The sequence below is a fragment of the Rhipicephalus sanguineus genome, chromosome 6 (genome assembly GCF_013339695.2).
Source record: "Rhipicephalus sanguineus isolate Rsan-2018 chromosome 6, BIME_Rsan_1.4, whole genome shotgun sequence".
Lineage (NCBI taxonomy): Eukaryota > Metazoa > Arthropoda > Arachnida > Ixodida > Ixodidae > Rhipicephalus > Rhipicephalus sanguineus.
Genome location: NC_051181.1, coordinates 117790366 through 117817754, shown reverse-complemented (window position 1 = coordinate 117817754; position 27389 = coordinate 117790366). Strand labels below are relative to the sequence as shown.

Below are 27389 nucleotides of genomic sequence, written 5' to 3'. Positions count from 1 at the left end.
AGTCATGCTGTACGTGACACGCGTGTCATGATTTTATAATAACTCCTGTTATTTATGTTCGCCATACGCTCTTGTCAAGCCGTACCAATTTTGGTAAATATCAAATTAACGAAACGGCCGCAAGAGCACATGACATGCAGTCATGATTCATGTTATGACCATCATTTATGTTTGTCATACAGTCACTTATGCCATACCAATTTTGGTGTACACCCCATGAACGAAACGGCCGGAGAGCACAATTCGTAGGCGCTAGATAGGTAGATAGACAGATAGATACGCTCAAGTCGAGAAGGTTCGCTAAGAAATGCTTCGCATTTTAAAAAAAAAAACAAAGATAGACGCAAACCCACAGATCTTCATAGCTCGAAAGTCACCGATGATCACGATAATCCGTCATGCAAATTCTGAGCACAGCTTTGTGTTGAGGCAACGCGAACTGTGTTTGAATTTCTGGCTATCCGCATTGGAACATTCGTTACATATTGCCACAGAAACTGCCAGTGCTCGAATGCTACGCACGCCACTCGGCATTGCAGGCGTCATCGACATCCCCGTCACGACAAGCGAGACGTAGCAGGTACCACCAAGCCTGCGTGCGCACGAGCTCCGACCGAGGGCGAGCACGCATGACGGAGAAGAAAGCGATGCAGTGGCTCGTGATATCGCAGAACGCACGTCGCTGTCTTTCGTCCTCATTCGCTCTATCGGTTACGCCGACTACGCAACGGCAGCACAGCGCGTATCGTAGAACGTCGTGGACTCGAATCGGCGTGCACACTCAGTTTCACGATTATTTGGACACGTCTAATTCATTCCATATTTTTCATTAAATTTGTATAACATGTTCTTGCACAATTTCGCTTTCGCAATTTGTTTAGGAGCGCTAGATTTCACGAAGAACAGCGGTACTAGCCTCATCCGTGCGCCGTCGCGCGGAAAGACTATATATGGCGGACGCGCCGGGCGGAGGCGTGTCGGTGACGTGAAACAGCGTCATCGCCGCGCTGCGACGTCACTGCCCCGCCCATTCGCCAGACTCTCCCATCGACGGCTCTGGACAGCGCATTTTAAAAGTCGTCCAGCTCGCTCGCTCGCTTCTTCTTATACTTGCGCAGGGAGAACCTTGCCGTTCCGCTGTCTGCTCGCGCGGTTTTCTTGTGCTGAGGGGAAGAGGGATGTTTCAACGCTTCACCATGATGTCCGCGCTCATGTTACGCAGCGTACGAAAGCCACTCGAGCTCAAGGGACGCCGCTAAACGAACAGAAGATGAGCGCGAACTATAAAGGTCACAGCTCGACACTTGAAGCACGCTAGTTTCCTTCGCTGCTTCGGCCGCCTTTGCAACAGGAGCACTGTTCAAACTGAGAGTATCCATTGGCGAGCCTCACTTCATATAGCATTAGTTTCTTGCTATCGCATTCATTGCTTCGGCCTTGCGGCGAAACTGTGACGTTTTTTTATCCCTTTCTGCTGCACAGATGACAACCAAACTTGGTGAACGTATTGTTTAATGAACCATCCATCCAAAACAACTCAAATTTGAAAATGCAATTTTTTTTCGAAAATCGTGTTTTTAGCCCCTCATCCCCCCTTAAACAAAGGAGGGTGATGTGTTCTATTTGTTACTTGATGAGACTTTCTGCACAGTTTATGTACTTGTGTTGGTGGGATGGGAGCAATGTCATGTCGTATAACCGCGACATTCTTTCTCCATCTCCTCAGCCATGTGATATGATGTACACTTATGTATACAAACAAGTGTAAAATTTAGAAAGAAAGAAAGAAAGAAAGAAAGAAAGAAAGAAAGAAAGAAAGAAAGAAAGAAAGAAAGAAAGAAAGAAAGAAAGAAAGAAAGAAAGAAAGAAAGAAAGAAAGAAAGAAAGAAAGAAAGAAAGAAAGAAAGAACACTACTACATTGTGCGTACAAACATACCTAGTTCAACATGCATGCATTTAAGGGAGGTATAGGCTATGTCCAAAAGAAGAAAAACCTTGCTCAGTTATCAGTCATCGCGATTACCATTAGTACCTTGGCAACTGTAGAAGCGTTTGTGTTCGAAGGTGATGAATAAAATATTCAAAATAACATTGTTATCGAGACACCGGAATCCGACGAGCGAAAGGAGTATGATATATTTCGTAAGGACAGATACAGATAGCGCATGCAAATGCATAGCCTATGGCGACTCCGGCATGCAATGCCATACGGGGCGACCACTCGCCGCACGCAGTCGGTTTCTCATGACGGAGCACCGGTCGCGTGGAAGGCCTCGAAATAAAGCACACACGCGCGCTCGTAACCTTCGTAACGTCATTGGCGATTGCGCCGTGTCGGCTGACATGCGAGCTGCCAATGGAAAGCGATTCGGTCACGTAACCCTTTTCGCTAGCCTTACGTGAGGGATTGCGTTCGTTACGCGTCTATACGGCACTAGCCTCGAAGGTTGCTCGTGGTTATACGGCAAACCGAACGTTATTCGACACGCCTCGGCAATCAGCTAACACTCGGCTGCACACTCGCCGATCTCGATCGTGCGGAGAGCGAAATGATCAGAGAACACGCAGAGGGGAACGCTAATCTATATTGTTTTCGTATCGGTGAGCTCACGTAACGTCACGTCACGCAACTGCAATTGTGGCTAACTGCCTGGCGCGTCTTCGTTAGCGCAAGAGAAGACCAGACTTCCGGAACGGTAACGTCACTGCGTAAACCAACCAACAGTTCGTCAACGAAAAACTCTCGTTATTTTCGGATGCAAATGAATCCCACGAAGGGCGGCGACTCGCGTAATAATGTAGCGCCCGAATTCAGATAGCTTTTCGTTTGCAAGTTCTGTTTTCCCGTCGCGGAGCCGCCGTGGCTAATGACACGCGCAACGCCGCTGGATACGATTCCTTCTTATGAACAAATCGATCGCGTTAATTTACGGTCCGTTGAGTGGCAGCACGCATGACAAGAGAAACATTATAAAGCTTTAGTTTTAAGACATTTTATTCGGAAGACATGCGGATTTATTTTCCCCTTCTAACCGAAAGATTTGTTCGCTAGGTAGTTCATAGAATTCCCGAGACTGCACGCCAGCACCGTGACTCAAAAAAAAAAAAATTGAGCTTCTCTATTTAATATTTCAGCTTGGTCCATCATTCTTACCCATACGTACCCACAGGAAAGGAAAGGCTATTCTAATTGCGCTAAATGATATAATAATTGTTGGGGTTTAACGTCCCAAAACCACGATTTTGATTATGAGACACCGTAGTGGAGGGCTCCGGAAATTTTTACCATCGGGTGTTCTTCAACGTGCGCCTAAATCTGAGATTATGAAATAGTGAGAGCGCGATATTCTACCCGGGGACACACAAGAGCAGCAACACGGACAAGCGCTGTGTAGAATATCGCGCTGTTACTATTTCATAATGCAAAACCAACTAGCCCAAAGCTTCACTTACCTAAATCTGAGTACACGGGTCTCAAGTACTTTTTACCTCCATCGAAAATGCGGCCGGGATTCGATCCCGCGACCATCGGGTCAGCAGTCGAGCACCATAACCACTAGACCACCGTGGCCGGTCTTATTGCGCTACAAGAAAGGGAGCGGCTGTTTACGATTCCTCATATGTAGCCATGTATCGTCGCAACAGTCACGTGAGCCACGTGCATGGCGGGTACATGATGGGCACGTAATCGCTAGGCTACACAATGCGGTGCGTAAGATGACCACGTTTTCCAGCATTTAATTTCACAGCGAAGAAGCTTCAAGAACGCTTCTTCGCTTCGCACAGCTTCTGACACGAGTCCCGTTAGATACACGTAGTTCTTTCAGTATATTATCAGAGAAGCAGTCGCATCTGTAGTATCCACGTGCCCTGAACCCGTCACCTGTACGAGGGGTGACGGGTTCAGCCGCCATATTATCGCATAGCCAGTACGATGAAAACCAGTGCTCTCTCTGGAGACCACGTAGCTTATCTCTAAACAACACAGTGGAAGCCGTGGATAGGCTGCTAACGTAAAACCTTGGACAAGTTTGAGTATGAGTTTCAGTTTATTCAACTACGTGACAAGTACATGAAAATACACTGTATACGGGGTTTGGTGCGAATGGGAAAAAGCTGCATTTCACAACTTGACTGGCCCCTTCACCCAGAAAAAAGATCAAAATGACAAAGCTACAAAAATTACACAAAATTGCAGGCAGCGGAAAGCGACAATACAAAAAGTATACAAAAAGCACAGAGTTCGTATACAACACGCTTGGTATACCATGAGCACAAAACACGAGGGACGAGAAGAAGCGGCCTGTGTTCCTTCCTTTAAGCTTGTGTTGACGAAGACGTCTTACGCTAGAATTTTTTTCGTAAGAACCAATTTTCAGCCAGTCTGGATGCTAAGCATGTCTCTAGCGAAGCCGCCTGGCCAATGTCAAATAAAAGTATAGACTTAAAGCTTTGTGAATTGCACCCCTGGCCCCAGTAATATATATAATTAATAAGTGCAGCCGCACGCACAAAAAAACAAGAACATTTATTCGACGTTTTGAGCGGGCCCGTTCCTTTTCACTGTTGAAATATACCGGGTCCCGGTCGAAACGGCGAAAAAGTTTATTTTTTTGTTGTTGTACGTGCGCCTGTACTTTTTATTAATACTTATCGGATTCAAGAAAACTGAACTTTACTTATATATGTATGGTGGGGTGAAATTCAATGAATCCGGTGGAAAATGCGGTAGAAAATGAGGTCGACAAACGTGCGAAAGGTCACTCTGACGAAGGCAGGCCCTCCTGTCGAAACGTTAGGAACACTTGTGTTTCGCACGTGTGTCGAACTCTTTTACTACCATATATATATATATATATATATATATATATTTATATTATATATATATATATATATATGGTAGAGCCGCAGGTCCGTATCCGGAATATTCTTTTTTTGGGGGGGTGGGGCACTTGTTGAAAGCCTTGCTATTTTGAGAAAACGCCGATTTTCATTATTTATTTTCGATAAAAACACATGTGTGCTTCAAATTTCGGAGGGGGACCGGGCCCCACTGGGCTCCCCCCCCCCCCCCCCCCCCCCGTGGCTACAGGCCTGGGTAGAGAAAAAGGACGACCAACGTGCGAAACACAATACGCAAATTCACACAGGCTAACAGACTTCATTGGGCAGTAGCTCCGCGGGCGGGGCCGCTCGAAAACTCGAAGGAAGCAGCACTGGGTCACTAGCGTCGACGTGGTCCTTCGCAATTCGAGAACACAACACACCGGGGGCCCCACGATTGATGACACGGCATTCCGACTTCGTGGTCGACACCGAGCAGCTTCTTCGCGGCGTTTATTTTTCGGGCGCTGGCACGCTTATCCACGCGCACGTATACAGGCTTATAGAAGCTTACTGCTTGCGAAGGCGACTAAGAAGTAGAAAAAAAAAGACAGCGGGTGTTCACCCGCCGATCCTGGCCAGCGCTATGTTTGTGGCGCTCGGTAAATAAGTCACTAGAGCAGACACTACGAGAGCGCACGCTTTGGCCGGCGTGGCTAAGCGCGCCAACAGCAGCATCCCGCAGGTGTTGTGTTGCATGGGCACTGTGGTTGCCGAAACGACGCTCACGAGCTTAAAGTAGCCCCATTTCTATGCAGCCGGGGCTCTCTGTTCCCTCCGGTGAAGATGACATGATCTGCGGAGAGGGAGGTCAGGGATCACGCACGCGTATTAGAACGAGGGGAAGAAGAAGGAAACGAAGAAGAATACGAGAACAACAAAATGTCGCCGAAACTGGGATAACGTGCGAAGAAAATGGCGCACAGTCGGCGCATAAATTATTGCTCTGTAGGCAGTCGAGCAGCGTGCACGCTATTAGACGGAAAGAAAATACGTGATATCGGCATTATTTGTGGGCTCACGAATGAGGATCGTGGACTCAAAGCAACCTGAGCTCGTTTCGCTGCATGCGTCATTCTACACAGCTACGCGTTTATTTTGTACAGTCGGGCGAGTTTGCTTTATTTAATTTAGCATACGATTGTAACCACACTTTTTTTTTTGCATGGTAAGAAACAGAAACGTAATCAGGGTACGCGTCAGTGTACGCGTACAGTTCGACTTCAGGGGAACGTCTAATTCAATAACCTATTTTCCTTTTTTATGAATACGTCGGACGGGAGATATTGTTTTCACGGAGACCACAGCATCAAATTTGACAAAAATGTGTCGAATTTGGATTTTACAAAATCACAATTCCTTACGCTTTAGCGCACCTCTGTACGTAATGCGGATAAGTGAGATGTGTTTTGCATTGACGCGAAGATTAGTTACCCCTAATATGCGACTGCAAGTATCTCAATACCTTTGTAACCATTGGAACACCGTCACATAAACTGTAAAGTTGTATATCAAGACTGTCTGCTTGTATTGCTCTAACATATGCAGTTAAAAAAAACAGCGATGTCTATTTTTGATGCAGTTGTTGGTCCGTAAACATTATAGTTCAGTGTATTTCAAGCTTAGTTATTTATATAAAGGGGAGTGTGAAAACATGGCCCAAGCGTAGCGTCTTACGAAAGAAACTTGTCGCTGGAAATGAAAGTCTACCATCATTTTTTGTAAAACTTCACGCCCATATAATGTGCCACCTGAAACGTCGTGGTCGAAACAGAAATTCGGCTACATTTCTGTCATTTTTCCAACGACTTGCTGTGAACTCGCATCATGGTACAATTTGTGGCGGACGTATTATTCGGAGCTTGTCCCTGCTGTCCTCTCCTCTCTCCAGATCGCAATCATGTAATAACGATAATGGACGCGCGTCGAACTGAAACATTTCTTCCTTTTTTTTTTTTGCCGCAGATTCGCCGCATCGACCGCTTTATGTAGCCGCAGGAGTTTTGAGCACGTCCAAATCTGCTTTTGTATTATGATCAAGGTTTTCTCTCATTGCGGTTATTTAGCTTATTTTAACAGGCCACAGGCACAGGTCGTAAAGTAATTGTCACCCTAATGACACGCCTACACAATAAGAAAAAGAAGAGAGTATGCGGTACCCTTTTAGGTGGCTCCTTACTTTCCACGCGTATGACTCTCTTGAAAGACACACGTTATAACTCTCTTTTTAGCTCCACGACTCTCCGAAGAAAGTGTGACAACCTCCAAAGAGAGTTCAGGTGTCTCTTTAAAGAGAGTCATATGCGTGGCAAGCAAGACCTCACCAAAAAAGGGTCAAATGACTCTCTTTTTTTAAAATCTGAGAGTATAAAATGTATATTTAAGTTAACACGACTCACACTCGCGCTTCTCATCCTCGATCCTGACGGAATGAATTCTGCATCGACTGTGATTGATCCGGTTTTACTCAGACAAGACTAAGTCCAAGCGAGTTCCAGCGAGTTGACTCAATACAGAGTTCACCGACCTACGAATAAACGTGTTTTTAATAGAACCGTTAATTTAGCACACCTCGCGGCTTACGCAAGCTTTCAGTGCATCCTTGCAGCTTTCCTGTCCAGGTCGTGATGAAGTTCGTGCTCGTGATTACCATAATTACACGAGGTTCAAATTGTATTTTGCTGCTCTTCATTTAAAACGCTGCGACACGCTTATAAAACTAACTCTCGCATACCGCGTTCGACGAGTCCGAAATAATCTTCACGGGCCACTTGCAAAAGAAATCGCAAATCTGACAACGCGGCCATAATATTTGCAACTGCTCATTGCAATTGATCACAAAACGCAACTTATTGGCTAGGCATTCAATACTTCTTTTCGGTTCCAATCTATTCTAAGGTGCAATCACTTTGCTCTTCCATGCGTTACCGTCGTAAAGAAACAGAAACAGAGAAATAAGCTAGCGATTCCTCCCGTGCTCTGCTAATGATTCAATGAATGATGCATATACAAGCTCTGCGCGCATCCGAGGCTACCGTCACGCTTGATCGATTTCTTTTTCACTTCCTTCGTGTGCGACGACATGCGAACTGAAAACTCACAGACAGAAGCAGTGGCACTGGCGTCCCTTCCGTACGGCTCTTCGCGTTCGCTAGCGAACACACGCAGGCATTCCCACTGAGGCACCAAACATTGCACTGTGCGTGCGCTCGCGAAACAAACAAGTAGAGCGCTCAAAGCACGCATAAAAATGAAAGATAATAAGATGAGAGCCTACAGGACGTGTAGCGGTCATTTGAGCTTCGTAATTACAATCGCGCCAGTTACGGCACTGCGGCACTGCGGCTCGTCGACGCGCGCAAAAACGGGATTCCCGCTCCATCGTAAACGGTATTCGAGAACCGATCGACACTTCGTAACTTGGTAACTTCGACTACAAGGTGCACTCAGCGACGACAACGCCTTGACATGTGACGTCTCGTCGAAAACGGATTGTGTGTGTGGGAAGGGGGGGGGGGGGGTTGAACAGGGCCTAAAGTAGTAGCGAAAGAGAGGGTACGCTACTTGCTTACCATAGGCAAGTAGTGGAAAGGGGTTCCCTAGCGCAAAAAAGAAAAGAATCGGTCGCGCCAAAGCGTGAAGATTTCTCTTTCTTTTCTTCCTTGTATTTTATTCTTTTTTACCGGACCCCTTCCGCAGTAAAGCGTTGCGCTCGATAACAGATTTGAGAAATTAACTCGGACGGTGGCGATTAAGCGGCCTCGCCAGTGGCCCGAGTAACTCGCGGATCCATCTTGCTTAATCTCATCCAATCTGCTTCGCCGACCAAGGCGAGCCGCGCGCTCTTTTGCAACGGACGCCGCAGGCAGCGCGAGGCCGCGTAACGAACGAGTCCGCTAATCGCCGACGACGTTAGAGGACGAAGCTTTAGGCGGCAAGCTGCATGGACACAGTGGCTATTGGGAAAATATATAGAAGAAGAAGAAGCCCCGAGGACAGTTGACGCCAGTAGGCATCGTCGCTTCACATTAGGGATTTCGTGGTGGCTTGAAAGCTGCCGCGTTCTTACCTCATTCGGGCTACGTGGTGCAGTCGTTGAGGAGGACGCGGCCGGATTTACGTTCGGATGAGTAAGCAGCAGATGGGCGGATGACCACAGCGTTATACTTTTGGCTCCTCAATTGCCTAAATAAGTGGAATTACATTTACTTATCGGACGATGCTGCCTGCGTGGCTGCAAGGTCCGCCGGACAAGAAGCCGTAAATGCGGCTTGACAGGGCGCCCAAGTGACCGTTACATGGCAGTCAAAATTGCGTATATTCGGACACCTACATATCTATACGCCGTGGCGTCGTGGCTGCGCGTTTCACTTCGCGTCATGATTTACGCACTCCTGCTCTTCCCGCTTTTTGTTCCGATATTCCTTTTTTTATCATTTTATTTGTGGCTTAGGAAAGACATCCTCGGTTGGGCGTAATCAACTTCCCTTTGCAGATCAAAAACGTACGAGGTCAGAGGCCGATAAGTATGCGTAGATTCACGCTCCAGTAGATAGCGTGTAGGTTAACCCTTTAACGACCGTTGACGAGTGTAGTCGCCTTGACATTTTCTGACAATAGAACCAATGACACACTACAGTCGTCAAGAACAAAAAATTTGTCACACAGTGAACCTATGCCGACAATACTCGTCCTTTTGCGGTTCTTGACACTGTGAAAATCGCCTTTGAGAATCCCGCGTATAACATGGCTGCATCCCTCGCCATAAAGGTATGCAAGCGCGCGTAAAAGAAAATGATTTGACGACTGCTAATCTGACGACGGCTATGTAGAGTGGCGATTCTTGACACTAGACGGACACCACGTGTCCGTTTTGTGTCATTTGTGTCTCCCCTTTGTGTCTTGTGGAGTTCGGCCCTGTGCTTCGCCTTGCTTCGAAGCCTACCATACAAAGACGGTCTACAGTCGGCTTTCGGGGCTGTTAAGAAGTATCCGCTATTCATGTGCATGTTTTCCCGCCGTTTAGGTTATCATTTATATCTATTCCTCATTTTCAGTCTGGATCTAGCCCTGTAATATGCTTTATTGGACGGCACCTAAGCCATGCAGTGAAGCCTCCTATAAGCTTTTACCTAATTTGCGAAATAACGAATTATCACTGATATAAAACAATGGTACCATTTTGTTCAAAAAGGAAAGCTTTACAAGCCTAGCGAAAAAAGATTCGGTAAATTTAGTGCGAGTTTCTATTTTTACGGGCACCAATGAAATGTAAAAAAATTACACCATTTCCCGCTAAAGGAAACCATGAGGCGATGCGAAGCGGGAGCACTTGCACGATCGCGTTCCGTTGGCGTTCTTTGGGCATGCTACCGACCTCGCGTCGTGGAACGCGAAGAGGAACGCTACGCGCGTCTTGTCTTCCCTCTAGCCTGGCCGTTAATTCTCACAGGGCGAGCGGGGAACGCAGTCGGCAGGCATGCGAGAGGGGAGCAGCGTAGGAGGGGAGAGAGAGGGGAAGGGGACGCGCATGCGCTGGTGCTCATCGCGGCGTTGCCCAGGAGAGAATTTCGGCATGTCTAGCCCGCGTTTCAGAGGATGAGTGGAAAGGGGGAGGGGAGAGGGGAAGTGGAGGGGGGTGGGTGAGGGGGAGAGGGAAAGCGGTAGTGAAGAGGGTATGCGCATGCGCAGTAAGGGTGGTCACGCCGCACACCACCACCACCGGATTGAACTCCGCCATAAGATACTTCGCATCTAAAAAAACGCCAGGCCTGCGCGGAAATCACAGCATAGTCGCAGCGAAAGCTGGAAGAGCGGATTTCTAGAGCCCGTTACAAACTCTCTTGTGGCTACTAATACGAGTACATTAGCAACGTACCCACTACGCCACAAATCATAACTTTTGGGGAGTTGGGAAGCACCCATCAAGACATTATTCGTTATTCTGCGGAGAAGCGAGGTACCCTCTGTAAGGCGTTATGTGCACTTTGTTATTGCGGTGGTTGATGACGATGAAGAATTATGGCTGAGCCCTTTGTAATGGGTTGGAAGCTTTAAACGACCCACTAGTTACGTAATTCATATTGTGTGACGCCCGGTCGTTATTTACTTTCCCACCACGCTTTATAACATACGTTAACCGGAGAAACAGAGAGCGAGAGAGAGAAGGAATTAACTTTATTGAGAGCCTGAGGAAATGGATCATGGGAGCCTTAGGGGTTTCCTTGGCAACCAATAGAAGTGCACTTGCCAGGAACCCACTGCGCTATAAATCATCATAATTTTTGTGAAGTAGGGAAGCAGCCACTATGCAATTTTTCTTCATTCTGTGGAGAATCGTGGTACTCGTTAAACACCTGTAAGGCATTATGTGCACTTTGTTGATACTGTGGCTGATGACGATGAAGAATTATCTTAGAGGCCTTTGTAATGGGTTGGAAGCACTCAACAACCCACTCGTTGCGCAATTTGCATTGTGTGACGCCCGGTTACAGAATTCGCATTTGTGGGACGCCTGGTTGTTATTTTACTCTTCTACCACATTACATTACATATGTTAATGTGGTTCCTTCCCGACATGAAGCCTGTATAGGGTCTTTTTGCAACGCAGTTTCAAGCACCGGCATGGCCCTGAGGTAGAACACTAGGCTCCTACGCAGAGGGCCCAGGTTCGAACCTCGTTCCATCGTGGAATTCTTTTCTTATTTCCGTTTTTTTTTAGGGGCGAAGCTCCTTAAGGCGGCACCCGTTCGTCCCTCGTAGTCGTAGTCGTAGTAGTCGTAGTGCGTAACCAGTCTTACGCTTTGACCTCCAAGGTGGTGCCGGTGGGAGATTTTTCCTGTGCGTTGTTGAACAATAAAAAATTCGCAGCGTGCGCGTTAACTAAAAGCAGAATTCTTCTGTCTCTCATTCCCCATTAGCAGCCATTGGCATGTTCCAGCAGGAAACGTTAGTAGAAGTAGAAGTGTAAGTGTTAGCTAAAAGCCGACTTCTTCTGTCTCTCATTCCCATTAGCAGCCATTGTTTACCTCCAAGGTAGTGCCTGGTGAGATTTCTCCTGTGCATGATTAAACAATAAAAATTTTATTCAAAACGCCGTTGATTGATGAAATAAACCAACGAAAGACGCCAGATGTTTTGTAAAAGCAAAACGAAAGAACGCCAGATGTTTCTAAAGCAAAACGAAAAGACGCCAGCTGCTTAACGAAAGACGCCAGATGTTTTTTAAAGCAATGGTTTTCTAAACAATGAAAATTCACAGCGTACATGTAAAATTAAAGTGAGCTGCAAGTCGTCATAACTCATCGAACCTTTAGTATAAACGCGCCCTATCTCACGTCGGTGATGATGTACTGGGCAGAATTCACGGAAGATTCACGGTTTACCGATGAACCTCCGCAGCTTCGCCCACTCATCATCATTCACTCCGTGGATATGCTGTGATTTTTTCTTATTTCGTGCGATAGTGGTTACGGACACCGGTGGCGGCGGACAACCACGGCGCCAAAAACGGCTGTTGAAATGATCTCATAACAGCTTTCGCTGTAAAAAGCCCGCTAAATTTGAGAGTGGGCTTTCTGGCACTTTACGACTGTCGTGCTAGGAAGACAGCTTTAACGTTGCCTAAAGGAGCTTCTTTTACAGACGAGTATGGCTTCTAGTAAAGGTTACTATGATCTGTTAATTGACATTAAGGCAGTTTTTTTTTAAAGCGGCACTTCATTCACCTGCCAATTCATTTCTCTTACGTTTGGTGTGCAAAAGGCTGTCGTAATTACGTCAGCGCCAAAAGCTCACGTGGTGTCTCTTCTTTCCTTTCTGTCGTTACAGGCAACGCGTTCTCCAAGCTGCTCTGGAACCAGTACGAGGAATACCAGGCGTCGCTCCAGCGAGTAGTGTTACCGTAAGTGTTCTTTCACGCTCTACACTCGAGCACGTTTCTGAGAGGTGAAGCCAACCACTGCGCAACGCGTGCTGTTTTGTCTTTGTTCTTTTGTCTGGTTTGAAAAAGACACGCAACAGCCGTTCAATGAAAACCGAGAAAGAAAAGGAAGTGATGTGGTGAAAACAAATTGTGTTAATAAATTTATGCGCTTACTTGATGCACATTCCTGTGATTTACCGTAATGATTAACCCGGACTTTACTTATTGGTATAGAAATTCAAATGTGTCTTGTCTTGTTTGGTTACGACGTATATTTTATGTACTTCTTCTAGTGTGTGTCTAACTTATTGATGTAAGTTGTATGATTATCTACCTACCTAAATGAACTCAAGTTTCATACCTCCCTGTAGTCACCCTCAAGCGAGGGCTGACAGTATTTCTAAATAAATAATTAAATAAATAAATAAATAAATAAATAAATAAATAAATAAATAAATAAATAAATAAATTTTCAGCTTTCCTTACAATGCCATTGGGCGTTTTTCTCACATAACTTATCATGTACCAACATGCACAGCTGTAAGTTCTGCCACGTCTTTAACAAATCACAGCATATCCACGGAGTGAATGATGATGAGTGGGCGAAGCTGCGGAGGTTCATCGGTAAACCGTGAATCTTCCGTGAATTCTGCCCAGTACATCATCACAGACGTGAGATCGGGCGCGTTTATACTAAAGGTTCGATGAGTTATGGCGACTTGCAGCGCACTTTAATTTTACATGTACGCTGTGAATTTTCATTGTTTAGAAAACCATTGCTTAGAAAACATCTGGCGTCTTTCGTTAAGCAGCTGGCGTCTTTTCGTTTTGCTTTAGAAACATCTGGCGTTCTTTCGTTTTGCTTTTACAAAACATCTGGCGTCTTTTGTTGGTTTATTTCATCAATCAACGGCGTTTTGAACAAAATTTTTATTGTTTAATCACGCACAGGAGAAATCTCACCAGGCACTACCTTGGAGGTAAAGAATGGCTGCTAATGGGAATGAGAGACAGAAGAAGTCGGCTTTTAGCTAACGCTGCGAATTTTTTATTGTTAAACAACGCACAGGAAAAATCTCCCACCGGCACCACCTTGCAGGTCAAAGCGTAAGACTGGTTACATACTACGCTACGAGGGACGAACGGGTGCCGCTATAAGGAGCTTCGCCCCTAAAACTCTGAATCACTTATCAAAAGTGTGGTCGCGAATCAATATATTAAGTGCGAATGCACTTTATAAGCGACCCTGAATCCGCCGTCCCATAGCAACGGCGCGAGGAAAGGAGAGGAGCGTCTGTAGCAACGGCGCAGCGACGTCACACCCCACGTGACTGCGCGCGCTCCGCTTCCTCACCGCGGTTTGCGCGGGCGCGCGCCGGCTCCGCACCGCTCTTCTAGGTGGCATTGGGTGCAGTCAGAGCCGTATATTCTCTGGGTGCAGTGCTTCGCCGCTCCTTCTCTCGCCGTTCGCTCTCTCTCCTCCCTGCGCCCCACTCTCCCGTCCGCTGGCTGGGCGCCTCTCGAAATGTGCGCTCGAGACGCCGCTGTGAAACGCCAACGGCGACCACAAGGCTGAGATTATGGCCGTCAGGTACAATGACAACACAAACAGGTGCTGATGAATGTGTCAATAAATGGTTACGGTACAAATCCTCGTCTCGTCATTAATTCACGCCATTAAAATTACAGCGCCGTGTACTCTCGGCGCAAGAAATGCATTCGCATTTCCTCACGATTCCCTTCGGGGAGGTGGGGGCATTCTTTTGTAATCCCCGAGGTTTTTCTAGAGAAAAAGAGATTAACGAAATGGCATGTTGGTTAGAAATGTCAAAGAATTTGAATTTTGGGGTTCCACGTGTAAAAACCACGTTACTATTGTAAGGCACGCCGAAGTGTGGGACTACGGATTAATATTAAGCATCGGGGATTATTGAACTTGCACCTTGATGTAAGCTTGTGGGTGTTTTTTTTTCCTTTTTTTTGCATTTCTTCCTGATCGCAATGAGATCACCGTGGCCGGGAATCAAACCTATGTCTTCGGGCTCAGCAGCTGAGCTCTAAGGGCGGGTAACGATATTTTCGCGTCTGCACACATGGGTGCTACGGCCACCAATGCAGCCACCCTCCTTCTTTTGCTATTCAAGTACTTCGAAGTGTATTTTTTATATTTATTTTCTGAGCGTACTAAAGACCGAGCGTACGCCCTAGGCAGGAGTGAGTTAAACGATAAGTGCTGATAATAACATTTTACAGAATGAGAAGAAAAGATACAGATACTCATTAGATATAACACGTAGTCAAGATGTGCACAGCGACAGCCATAAAAAAAAAACAAGAACAAAGATTAGTGAATGGCTTGCTTGCACTTCTTGCTGGCTTGAAATTTTTTTACAAAATAGATTAAGAAATACTTACCTGCAAGAAATTGTTAGTGTGCAAATTCATTGCACCAAGAATAAATTCTGCTGAGCTTTAAAGTCTAAAGTAATGCGTAACATATTACGCACTCACTTGTAAGGTATTCTTCAGCCTGTTGCTCTAATGCTTCCATATGACGAAGCAGGGATTTTCATTGTGGTGTTCGGGAAGGCTTAATTGTTTGGCGATTAGCTGGCGGATTTTTCATTGATGACGTCTCATCGCCAGATGCCAAAGAAAATAGTGATACGTACACACTCTACGTAGCTCTCCATTTAAGTTTTGTCCCTCTATACTAGCACTGAAATGTATATACAAGTTTGCATACCAACAAGCAGCAACAGTTTCTTTGCCATAATTCCCCCTGCAAAACATGCATGTGGTTGAAGAAACCTCGACATTGGTGGTCAATAGCAATAACTTCAGATACCGTTACTGTAAAGTTACTTTCTTTGCGCAGCAACAGCGGCATGCCAAGAAGCCAATTCTCAAATTGGCAGGCTTCCTTACATTGTATTCTTGATGTACAAAAAGACCACCTCTCAGAGTGGTTTTAATTTATTCTTTTTTTTTAACCACGTCTCTCTCTTGTAAGTCGCATCAGTGAAATCTCTTTGATGAGTTTTATATTGTCACTTACACAATTTTCACTTCGTGGCTTAATAGTTCATTCTCTCTGTTGCCCATAACATGTGGCTGATTTTCTTTGTCAACGCTATGCATTCCGTTTGCAATTATTTTAATAATAATAATATCTGGGGTTTTACGTCCCAAAACCACGATATGACTATGAGAGACGCCGTAGTGGAGGGCTCCGAAATTTCGATCATCTGGTGTTCTCTACCGTGCACCTAAATCTAAGTACACGGCCCTCTACCATTACGCCTCCATCGAAATGCGACCGCCGCGGCCGGGATCGAACCCGCGACCTTCGGGTCAGCAGCCGAGCACCGTAACCGCTATACAACCGCGGCGGACCCGTTTGCAATCTTTTTTTTATCCTGCCTTACCGTTTAGTCATGATTACATTTCCCTGTGTATGCGCATCGATTCGAGGTTTAAAAGCAATAAGATATATGCCTGCTTTGAATTTTTCCTTTGAACCCTGTACACAAGTGTACGGTAGTACAAGATGCGAAAAATTAACAAGTTTACGCAGATGTACTCGAGGACACGTTACTCACCATGGTAGCTTAGCTGGTGTGGTGTCGCTCTGCTAGGCTTGAGGACATGGCTTCAACTGCCGGTCACGGCAGCAACATTTTTATGGGGGCGAAAAGCGAGAATACCCGTGTACTTAGTCTGTTGGTGTAAGTTAAAGAACCCCAGGTGATAGAAATGAATCTGGAGTCCCACACTATGATGTGTCTCACAATCATATCGTGGCTTTGTCACGTAATACTCCTAAATTTCTTAATCGACGGCACAATGTCCTCGTCGTAGTTATTGTTTTTGAATGAACGTAATTACAGCTCCACCCTAGAAACAGTTGCGCCTTCTCTGGAGGACTATTTCTATCACTCAGTAATAATCGTGATCTGCCTTGTTCGCGTTTCATTTTTGTAAAGCTGTGCGCTCGCTAACTCCCTATCGAGATTTCTGCATGACGCTGATCGCCCGCACGCCGTTCGCGACATGAAAGTGCTGGACGCGCGGGGCTAAATCAAGGAATGGCCGGCTCGAGATATCTATAGGTAACTGTAGATAACGGCTGTTCCTGCGTGACAAACATACGTTCCAAAAGGATGCAACTCTTCTTTAAAGTATGTTGCTGTCTCTACTGCGGTAATCCTTGATCTACGTGTACGCTTCGAGTGTTAGCTATAGTCATTTGCTGTTTCACAACCTCCCCTCACACGTTCCCGCGCTTTTACGCAGAGTGCTGAGGGACAAGGAGGGCCGCGATGCCCAGTTTGTGACCCTGTGCAAGATGAGCCGCGGTGCCGTCAAGTACACCCTGCACGACTTCCTCCATCAACCGGTGAGTGGCGCCGGCTGTTCAGCAATGTTTCCACCCTCAGGTCCACGCATATCCTCTCCCTTGCCGTGCTCCTCCACCAACCAACCTCGTGGTGCTTTCGAAAAATCGCGCTCTCCGGAGCCGGTTCCCGCATCTTCCGGCTGGGTCATCTTCCTTCTTCAGTTGTTTCTTTCTTTTCGCTTTTTTTTTTTTTGAAGCGCAGTGCCACCTGGCAGCGGAACGAAAAAGCGGTTTGGGTTGGCGGTGTTTCGAGGCGCCCATAGGTGGTGCTCCATTCCCGTACAATTTAGAGTTACCGCATATCCTAATCCTACCTTTAGGTAGCGGAGTTGAGCGTCGGTCTTCCAAATGCCGCTAGCAAACATGTGTTGCGGAGAAGCTGACGCTCGGGTCAATTTTCGTATTTCTCGACGCCGCCGATGCGGCGAACTGGAGCGACACTAGTCATCTACAGTCAAATTAATCACCGGCCTTCGACGTGCCAAACTGTATATGCTACCTTTAGGTAGCATACACAGTAACTGTAGTAGACGAGTACAGTTTGGCGGCGTAAAGTCCGTGAGAAATGACGAAATCGAACTAGCGTCAAAGTTGAAGTCACTCTACCTTAAAACACAGAAAGTCAAGCTGTGAATTTTTGGGGATTTAGGTTGTTTAGGTAAAAAATATTGAATTCGGTTAGGGAATGCATTAGGCAGAATTAAAAATTGAGCTTGGTGGCTCACAAGTCACCACCACTTTTTAAAGGGCATGCTCACTGCATCCATCCATCCTGCGTCCCTTATGTGAGGCACACATACGAGGTAGTTCAATAACGTTTTCTTAAGGGCACATTTTGCGGGAAAAAGGTGATAAAAAAAGATGACAGTACGCAGGTAATGCGGATGGTTATAAACGCTAAAATCGTACTAAAGAGTAACGAATAAATGTTCACTAATGAACTTTTTCAAGTAATTATGAGATCTTACGAGCGAAAACCACGACATAATCATCAGGCACGTTGTAGTGATGGACTCGTGATCATAGCGGCAAACTCGCTCACGAGTCGACGCACTCAGACTCAGATTGAACCGTGAGTCTGAGTCTGAGTGAGTCCAGGTGATAAAATTTTGGCGCGTTTGAGTCTGAGGGAGTCAGGTTAAGCAAATATTTTAGTGAGCCTGAGTCCGAGTGAGTCCGGTTGAGAAATATTTTGTCAGTGTGAGTCTAAGGGAGCCAGGTTGAGAAAAAATTTTAGTGAGTGTGAGTCCGAGTGAGGAAAATTTGGTTAGTCTGAGTCCAAGTGAGCCATAAGCGCAAAATATATTTCTTGAGTGAGTCTAAGTAAGCTCCTCAATTTTGTGCCGACCTAAGGTGAGAACTACTCAAATTCGGCATTACCTATCAGTTTTATGTCGGCTCGCGCTTACACTCACGTCTACTCACACGTCAACGCAGTAGCGTTCATACGCGAGCTCAATAATTATTTATCACAGGCGTGAGTTACGGGCGCGTGAGGTGCCTTGACCTTCCCCCACAAACTTTTTCGGGGGAAGTTCTTGATAAAAATATATGGTGAGTCATGACTTTCAATAAAAATGTCCTTAGTGTATTGCCATCACTGATAACTCGTATTTAAAGGTACGAGATCAAAAGGTGCCAAATAGAGCACCGATAATGCGAGATATTGCTGTTAAAGACCATTGACACCATGGTCGAAAAAGCTAAATATACGCTAATGGACTCATGAGTCGACTCACTCGGACTCAGATCGAGCTGTGAGTGTGAGTGAGTCCGAGGGAGTAATATTATGGTGAGATTATGTCCGAGTGACTCCGGTTGAAAAAAAAAAATTGAGTGAGTCCGAGTGAGTCCGCTTAAGGAAAATTTTGGCGAGTCTGAGTCCGAGTGAGCCCTAAGGGCAAAATATATTTGATGAGTGAATCTGAGTGAGCTCCACATTTTTTGCCGACCTGTACTCTCGGGATAAGTCTTGACAGTATGGCGTTTTTCCTTGAGTGCATTAGAATCTAAGGAAATTGACTTTTTTTTCGCATTTCACTCCATTTGAAATGTGACCGGCTTGGCAGAGAATCGAACCCGCGTCCTCGAGTTTAGCAGCGCAACACTTGAGATGCTGCACCACCTGACTCTTGAATGAATTACTTTGCGGTACACATTGCAATTGGCAAATCGTATCCGGGAAGTTTACGAGATATATCTATTTGGAATGAAGGCTGAGGGTGGTGCGGATTCCCAGATGCACGCTAACAAATTGGCGATGAAAATGCGTTGTTCTTCCAGCTAAACTTGTAACTAATCGCGGTTTCTTGCACTGAAGTGTACAGTAACTAGAACGCCTATGCATTACGTGGGACGCGCTCTCGCGTGCTGATACGCTGCGGCAGCGCCGCTTCCACCACTGGCGGCTGCCGGGTATCCAACTAGAAATAATTCATAAACAAAACATTTCTTTCATGACGTCACTAGTGAGGTCAGCAAATAAAGGTAAAGGGCACGAAACCGAGAGGAGGAGGGTTGCCGTGGAAGCTCTCCTTTCCCACTTTGTAGGCAAGCGGAATGTGTTTGTGCTCTCTTGCAGGTCCGCTGGCCGCTCGGGCGACGCGACCATTCGTTAAATTTAGTTAACCATTCTTAATTTTGTTCGTGTGTTGTGAAGTGGACAAACAAAAGCTGACCGATTTCTCAATAAGACAAAACTCGATCAACACAAGTAAAATTTAAATCTTTTTTTAATCACGCGTTGCGTACTTTTTAAAAAGACAGAGACATACACGTAGTGTGAAAGTGTGAATCTGCAAAAACAGCTTTAATTGACAACTAAAATATGTACGTAATGAGCAAACATTGAACCCAGAATATCCTAACCAGCGCGAAAACTATTAACAATCACGAGCAGGCCACGCCGTACTTGACTCAATCACGTCTGTTATGACGGCCCATATATTTTTCTTACAGAACTTGAGTACCAAACAAGACAGAAGTTCAGGGGAAGATGGAGGCGTGAAGTGATGAGAAATTGTTCAGCAGGCAATGCCGTTGGAGACAATGTTTCGGCAAGTTGACTTGTCTTCGTCAGGGCAGCATGCATTGCCTTGACGAAGAAAAGACCACTTGTCGAAATGTTGGCTCCCGCGCCATCCCCTGCAAACGATTTCTCAAAGTATCAATGAGTCCATTACATGTATTTCGGTGACAGCATTAGAAGTAAAGGCCCACAACCTTTCAAACTGGTCACATGCATTTCCATGAACAGGATGGAGCCTATAATTGCTTCACATCATTTGAAATACATGGCAAAAGTAAAAGATGAACAAGCTGTGTCGCCGAACCAACGCGCATTCAATCATTTCATTAAACGTATTTTGCCGGCAACAGGTATGCTGTCATCATGATGAATTAGTCTGACACTGCGCTTATGTCAGTCCAGTCAGGCTTGCAGAGAAATGGATTTACTCGTGTACTCATGCAAAATGAATACCTGCTCAAACAATAGACCAAAATACTTGTGCTGACCCGTTGTCACTATGAAACCTGAAGACCTTCCCGGAACTGGAAATCCCTGGGTTAACGCACCACAGAGCCGCACAAAACATGTGATGCCCCGATTTAGCCACCTTTCCCGTATTCATACTTGGCATGCCAACCGAGCGAGATAACCGAGCGCGATCCGACTTGTGATATCGCTGAGCTAGTGGCAAGGGTGAGCGGAGGCAAGCGCTACGAAAACAAGTCCAACAGTTCCCGCGCTTCGTCCGATTTAGAATTCACAAAAAAAAAGAAATAAAAAGGCAAATAAACAAAGAAAGAGTTCTTTACAGTACAATCAAAATTCTTTATTTGTAAAAACTCGTGAAAGACAATAAATGCACGTAAACCTCACTTCGCTCAACCAGATCTTAGGATGCCCGGCAACCGCTACGAGCGTGAATGTTCCTTGAACCCGAAACTGGCGCTCAGTCTCCGGGGCCTGACCACGTCTCGACAAGACGCCCTCGTCAAAAACGGGATACCTATGCAGTTCCCTGCACTCTCTCTGGACGCTACATCTGCGTGGGTCTGAGCGCAAGCGACTCTCAGCTAAAAGCATCTAATAGCAGCCCAAGAAAGCTTATAAGCACTCAAATAGGGCAGGCGTTAAGCGTATTCTTATAGCAGCATATATACGTATAGTACTCCTAATCGTTTTTCTCTCTCTCTTTTATTTATAAACACAGCTCCACTGTAACGCATTGGACACGTGGAAGCTTCACATAGCAGAGTACTGTGCAGTGCTGTAAATCGTTCACCTTTTCTTTTTTTTTTCTTTAACGCGGAGTACATAAAATACTCTAAGTGGTTCACCTTTTGTTCTAAACATTCGCGATCATCGAGAGGCACCAAACTTAGAAGGACTTGTCGCTGGGATAGTTGGTACATAACTTTGAAGGGGAAAAAAATTTAGACGCCTAAGCACCACCAGAAGAAAGCCGAAGCGCAAGGATAGAGCGCTACTCGCAAGTGATTTTAATCTCAGGAGAACAGCAGGAAATGTATAAGCCGCACCACACATGCGCAAAGAGCACTGTCTCACCTTATCACCGCACATCAAACAGCATGTGTGGTGCGGCTTATATATGTTCTGCTGTTCTCCTGCGAATAAAAGCATTTGCGAGTGATCCTCTTTTCTTGCCCTTCGTTTTTCTTCTGGTCATGCTTAGGCTTCTAAATTTTTCCCTCAAAGAGAGGAGCCAAGTTTCATGACTACACGCGCTTCTTGGGCACAGCTGCCTAGAGATCTCCCACTGTCAAGTAGAGAACCTACAGGGTAACCTTGAATCGTTTACCTTTCGGCCTAAACAGATTCACCTTCCCGTCGTTGTCTGTACTGGCATTCATCCCACATCTTCGTTAGGGACAGCTCACTTCTCCTCGTGCCTCTCGCTGATCGACGCCCGTGACGGCTGCCTCGACCGCCATGCCGTGCGCCTCTCATCGACGGGGCCTTCGCCGCCTCGTCACCGACGTGTATCGTGCCCCTGGCTGAATCGTGGTCCCGTCCGTGAACTCCTGTGACCGGCTCCCCATCTTTCCTGTCTTCTTCTCTCTTCGTCGTTCTTGCTTGCCGACTATCTATCACTTCTTTCCCTTTCCTTTCTACTTTTCTTTTTATCCCCATCCCCCTACCCCTACAGGGCGCTTAGCCGTGTCGCCAATGGGCAGACAGAAATTAGCGCCCTTTTCCTTTTCCCCAAGAACCACTACTATTACAGCTCACTGTTCCCCCATAGTTGTGTATGTAGTACATCGAAACTATGCACATGAAATCATCGAACGTTTTTCTAAGGACACACGCGCACGCTCGAGCTGTGTTTTGCCTCCAAGCCTCGTGCCCAGGCACAGCTAACCGCTCTTCCGCAGTAGAGTGTGCGACCAGACCCATCGAGCTCTGCTGAGTTTTATGCGCCAAACAGACCTGGCCACCCATTTATAGACTTTTTTTTGTTTGTTTTTATTTATTTTTGTCCAAGTCTGCGTCATTTTTTTTCTTTCCTTTCCAACCTTCTTTCCTCTATCTCTTCTCCTATATTAATTTCCTCTGTCTCTTCCCTCGTCCCGAAAGAGTAGGCAAGCGTAGTGCCCCTCTAGGTGGCAGAAAGGTCTCTAGAGTTATACAGAAAAGTCCCTTAATTTCCCTCCCTGCCTTGCTATTCGTTTTCTCCCTTTTTCTCTCTTCACCTTGTAAAGCTGCAGGAACTCAAACGACACATAATAACACCAGCTATTTGCACAAACGCCGTACGGGTAGCATTGTTTCCCACACTTGGGGAAATTGATGATTTAGTAGAAGAGATACCCGAGCGAAGCGAGACAGGAATCTGCGGCCCACATGCAACGTGCCTGAGACGAGGGGAAGAACGCAGTCTAAAAGACAAAAGTAAAAAAAAGGCGAGAGAGTTTCGAAAGAGCGCACGTCCACTCCATCGCTATTACACGATGTTTACCTTCGGTACCCCTTTAGACCCACCAACATAGTTTCTCGCCGCACCCGTGCCAGCCGTCGCCTGCGCCCTTCTATGAACCGGCGCGGCTGCATGGCTATTGTGAAGGTCGCGCTTTGCCTAATTGTGATCGCGCAGAATTAGGATTCAGGCCATGAAGCGGACGCGTAGCAGCTTCGATGGCGGAAGAAGGAACCTGCAGTGCATCTGGAGTGCACTGGGGCTGGTTACAAGGGGGTCTTATCATCCCGTTGCCAAGCGTTGTTAGCCGCCTCCCCCCCTGCCGGCCGTCTGAATCACGGCGGTCCTGCGGCCTGCATGCCTGCCTTCGGTGGGCGTCCGTTCGCATGTAACATTGCGCGGCCGCGTGGTGCTTCGGCGGCCAGCTAGAGGGCGGGGCATCCCTCCCCTTCCCATGGTGCTGCCTCGGGCCAAGCCGTTCGGCTGGCCCGATGGAAAGGTCGGTCAAGGACGGTCCAGCGGGGCCGATGGCCGTTCCTTCGGAGTGCAGTCGCCGGTTACGAAGTTGCAGCGCGGCATGCAAAGTCGCTGGGAAGCACCCCTGTTTTGTTATCAGGAAGTGGATGTTCTATAGATGAACTTGCTTTGGTGGTATACTGGCGGTCTAGTTCGTTGTACATGATCTTGAGAACAGGAGCGAAAAATTTAACAAAACATGGACAGACAAACTAAGATGCACCAAACACAGTGTTTGCCTATGTCCATGCATGCTGGGATCGGAAACTGGGCGTCTTGTTTTAGCATGTTCGGAGGTGAAAAGTGCGTACACGACGGCAGAGATGCATACGCAAGGCGCCTGCACTGGCTTGCATTTACGTCATTGCAGCCGTCATGTTGTAGTACCAGCTAAGTGGGTCGCTGGATTCATGACGTCACACGCACATTTTATCATTACATCGCACGCGGGTTCTGTCATTGTTGACACAGATGAGAATAACGTCTTTGACGTCGAAACAGCTTACCCGCAGCAGTTAATATACGCTACGTTGATGTCATCGTAGCTGCCATATTGTAGCAGTACTGTATATAAGGAGTCGTGGATTATAACCGTCCGCTGTCGGTTATGATTAACGACCTTGATACTCAGCGACAACATTCAGGATTTATTACAAGCTTCACGCAAACAGTCGGTGTGAACCTGCCTTTTTACCCCTGTAAGAGAGTCGTACTGGGTGGAGTCCAATCTCAGCCAATATGTTATTGTTCTGTTAATATAAACACTAGGCTTACCGGAAATTGAGAGTGCTTTGCTTATAGCTAAATTAGTATCTTTTAGCTATAAGCAAAGCACTCTCAATTTCCGGTAAGCCTAGTGTTTATATTAACAGAACAATAACATATTGGCTGAGATTGGACTCCACCCAGTACGACTCTCTTACAGGGGTAAAAAGGCAGGTTCACACCGACTTTTTGCGTGAAGCTTGTAATAAATCCTGAATGTTGTCGCTGAGTATCAAGGTCGTTAGTCATAACCGACAGCGGACGGGTGCAGAAATGCTGCACTATGCGACTGAAAGAGGACACAACGTTGTGTTTCAGTGGATACCAAGTCATTGTGGTATCTCCGGCAACGACCTCGCCGATGAAGCTGCCAGAAAAGCACATGTAGAGACGAACCTTGTTTCTATACCGTTATCTAGGATTGATGCGGCTCGATACCTAAGTAAGCTGGCGCAGGACATGACACTGCAAAAGTGGCAAACATCACAGTTCACACACCATCGACTATATTCTCTCGACCCATCTCTACGACTGCGGCTACTACCTGGTCTTTCCCGGGACGAAGATACAGTGTTGTGCCGTCTGCGTCTGGGTGTAGCGTCCACCAACGCCTACTCATTTAAGATAGAGATGGCCGACAACGCCGAGTGCGATGACTGTGCCGTTGAGGAAACTATTGAGCACCTTCTGTGTTACTGCCCGACATGCGCAACCGAGAGGCTTCCCCTCAGCACTGCACTAAATCAAATGGACGGAAGCGCTTTCACTGTCGCGAAAATATTAGGACCATGGGGCTGCCCATCACAGTTCCGAAAGGCAACGGAAGCGCTGTTGCCTTTTCTCAAGGATACCGGACTGATTCGCCGTTTGTGATGTCAAAAGCGGAACTGTTACGTCGGCTGAAACGGTGACTTTTCTCTCCTCCTCCTCTCTAACTTTCCTCCCCCCTTCCCCAGTGCAGGGTAGCCTACCGGGCTCAGCCCTGGTTAACCTCCCCGCCTTTCTTTTATTCTTATTCTCTCTCTCTCTAGTATCTTTGGCTGAACGCTAATGTATTTTGCTCGGGTGTTCAAGTTTCATCCGAAAACCAGGGACACAAAGATAGTTTTTTACGGTAAGATTACAATCTCAAACAGGCTAACGCATTTTACATCAAGGAAATTAGCGACCGTAATCGACTGTGCACAGCACAAGACCAGGAATACAGTATGGACCGGGCTAATGGGAGAAACATGGGAGAGGCCTTTGCCCAGCAATGGGCGTAGTCAGGCTGATGACGATGACAAATCGGCTGTGTGGTCCATTTTGCGGAAGCCTATTTGTAATTCATAGGTTGTCAGTTACTGTATAGCATAGCATTTAGCGGGTCGGTGAAAGGGCACTAACAAGGTGAACGTCTTGCTCGGCATTTTTTTAATTTAATGTTATGCGTTCTAGTGTGTGCATTTATTTTCAGTTCTTTATCACCGATTTCTCTATAGCTCTAGGAACCACTGATAGACCGGAAATGTTACTCCATTACAGTAAACGGAAAGAGACCGGATAAAACATATTATAAAGCCTTCGCGCGATATAAAGTGCATGGTAAAATAGCTACACCGAATGGGTTTCGCCTTCGAGTCGTCTTATAGGCGAATGCGTAAGGGACCCTGTCAGTTTTTTGTAGTATTGGTACGCTGCCACAATACCGGATCAGTTTAGTATAGGCACACATAATACTTCAGGTTAACCTGATAAGGCATTGTAATGATCTAGTTCCACAAGTACTACATTCTAATCATTTTTTTTCTAATGGGGCTACTTAGCTATTAATTCCTCATTTTTGTATTGCCTCGGTTCTTCTGTACTGTCACGTCGCCCTATGTTTCGTTTGAGTTTACTGATAGTACTGCTACTCGTAGTCGAGAAATGGCAACAGTCGTATCTGAATATTCGGAATAGAAGACACGCACAGAAAGATTTAAACAAAAAGAGCATCATACGCGAGGGGCTCTTTTTATCTGCAATTTGAATGCACTTGTGGCTCCAAGTACACTCCTGTGAAGTCCCTGCTGTGGTAAGGACAGTGGTTCGCAATCGAGCAAATGGTACTTAGAGAACGAGAAAGAAAGAAAGAAAGAAAGAAAGAAAGAAAGAAAGAAAGAAAGAAAGAAAGAAAGAAAGAAAGAAAGAAAGAAAGAAAGAAAGAAAGAAAGAAAGAAAGAAAGAAAGAAAGAAAGAAAGAAAGAAAGAAAGAAAGAAAGAGAAAACATATATGTACAATTTCACCACATACTACTCGTACATTTCTTACAGTTCGTAGTTCCATTGCAGCGTCACTCGTAATGGGCGATGAAAATCTTGTGTGTTTGTGAATGTCTGCGAAAAACTTTCCTCCTCCTCATCTTTCAGTTCTCTTTTCCTTTCCCAGTGTAGCGTAGCCAACCGGGCTCGGACTCATTGACCTCCTTGCCTTTCGGTTATAATCTCTCTCTCTCTCTCTCGCTTATTCGTAAGCTATTCATCTTGATCTCTTCTGTAATGTTCTGGATCTTGATCTCACATGCTGGTTTTGATCAATCCACATATGGTACGTTTTAAAGGCCTTATGTGACTGACTGGCTGACCACACACGCCGGCTCAACAGTGTTAGTTAGTTAGTTAGTTAGTTAGTTAGTTAGTTAGTTAGTTAGTTAGTTAGTTAGTTAGTTAGTTAGTTAGTTAGTTAGTTAGTTAGTTAGTTAGTTAGTTAGTTAGTTAGTTAGTTAGTTAGTTCTCGGTCATTCCTTCATTGGTCGAGAGTTTATTTACGTGCGAAAGCGAGGTGTGGAAGTTTACGTGGATAGTGAGTGAGTGAGTGAGTGAGTGAGTGAGTGAGTGAGTGAGTGAGTGAGTGAGTGAGTGAGTGAGTGAGTGAGTGAGTGAGTGAGTGAGTGAGTGAGTGAGTGAGTGAGTGAGTGAGTGAGTGAGTGAGTGAGT

General features: G+C 46.1%; 1 protein-coding gene across 2 annotated transcripts in view; it reads left to right on the top strand.

The window, feature by feature from the left end:
* The window catches only part of LOC119396251 (rho GTPase-activating protein 20), a 666225-nt gene that overhangs the window by 262699 nt on the left and 376137 nt on the right, over window positions 1-27389 (top strand). For both annotated transcript variants that reach the window (XM_037663375.2, XM_049417017.1), the window contains 2 exons: window positions 12716-12788; window positions 17106-17208. In XM_037663375.2, coding sequence (XP_037519303.1) covers window positions 12716-12788; window positions 17106-17208 — 176 coding nt within the window. The remainder of the gene's footprint in view (window positions 1-12715; window positions 12789-17105; window positions 17209-27389) is intronic.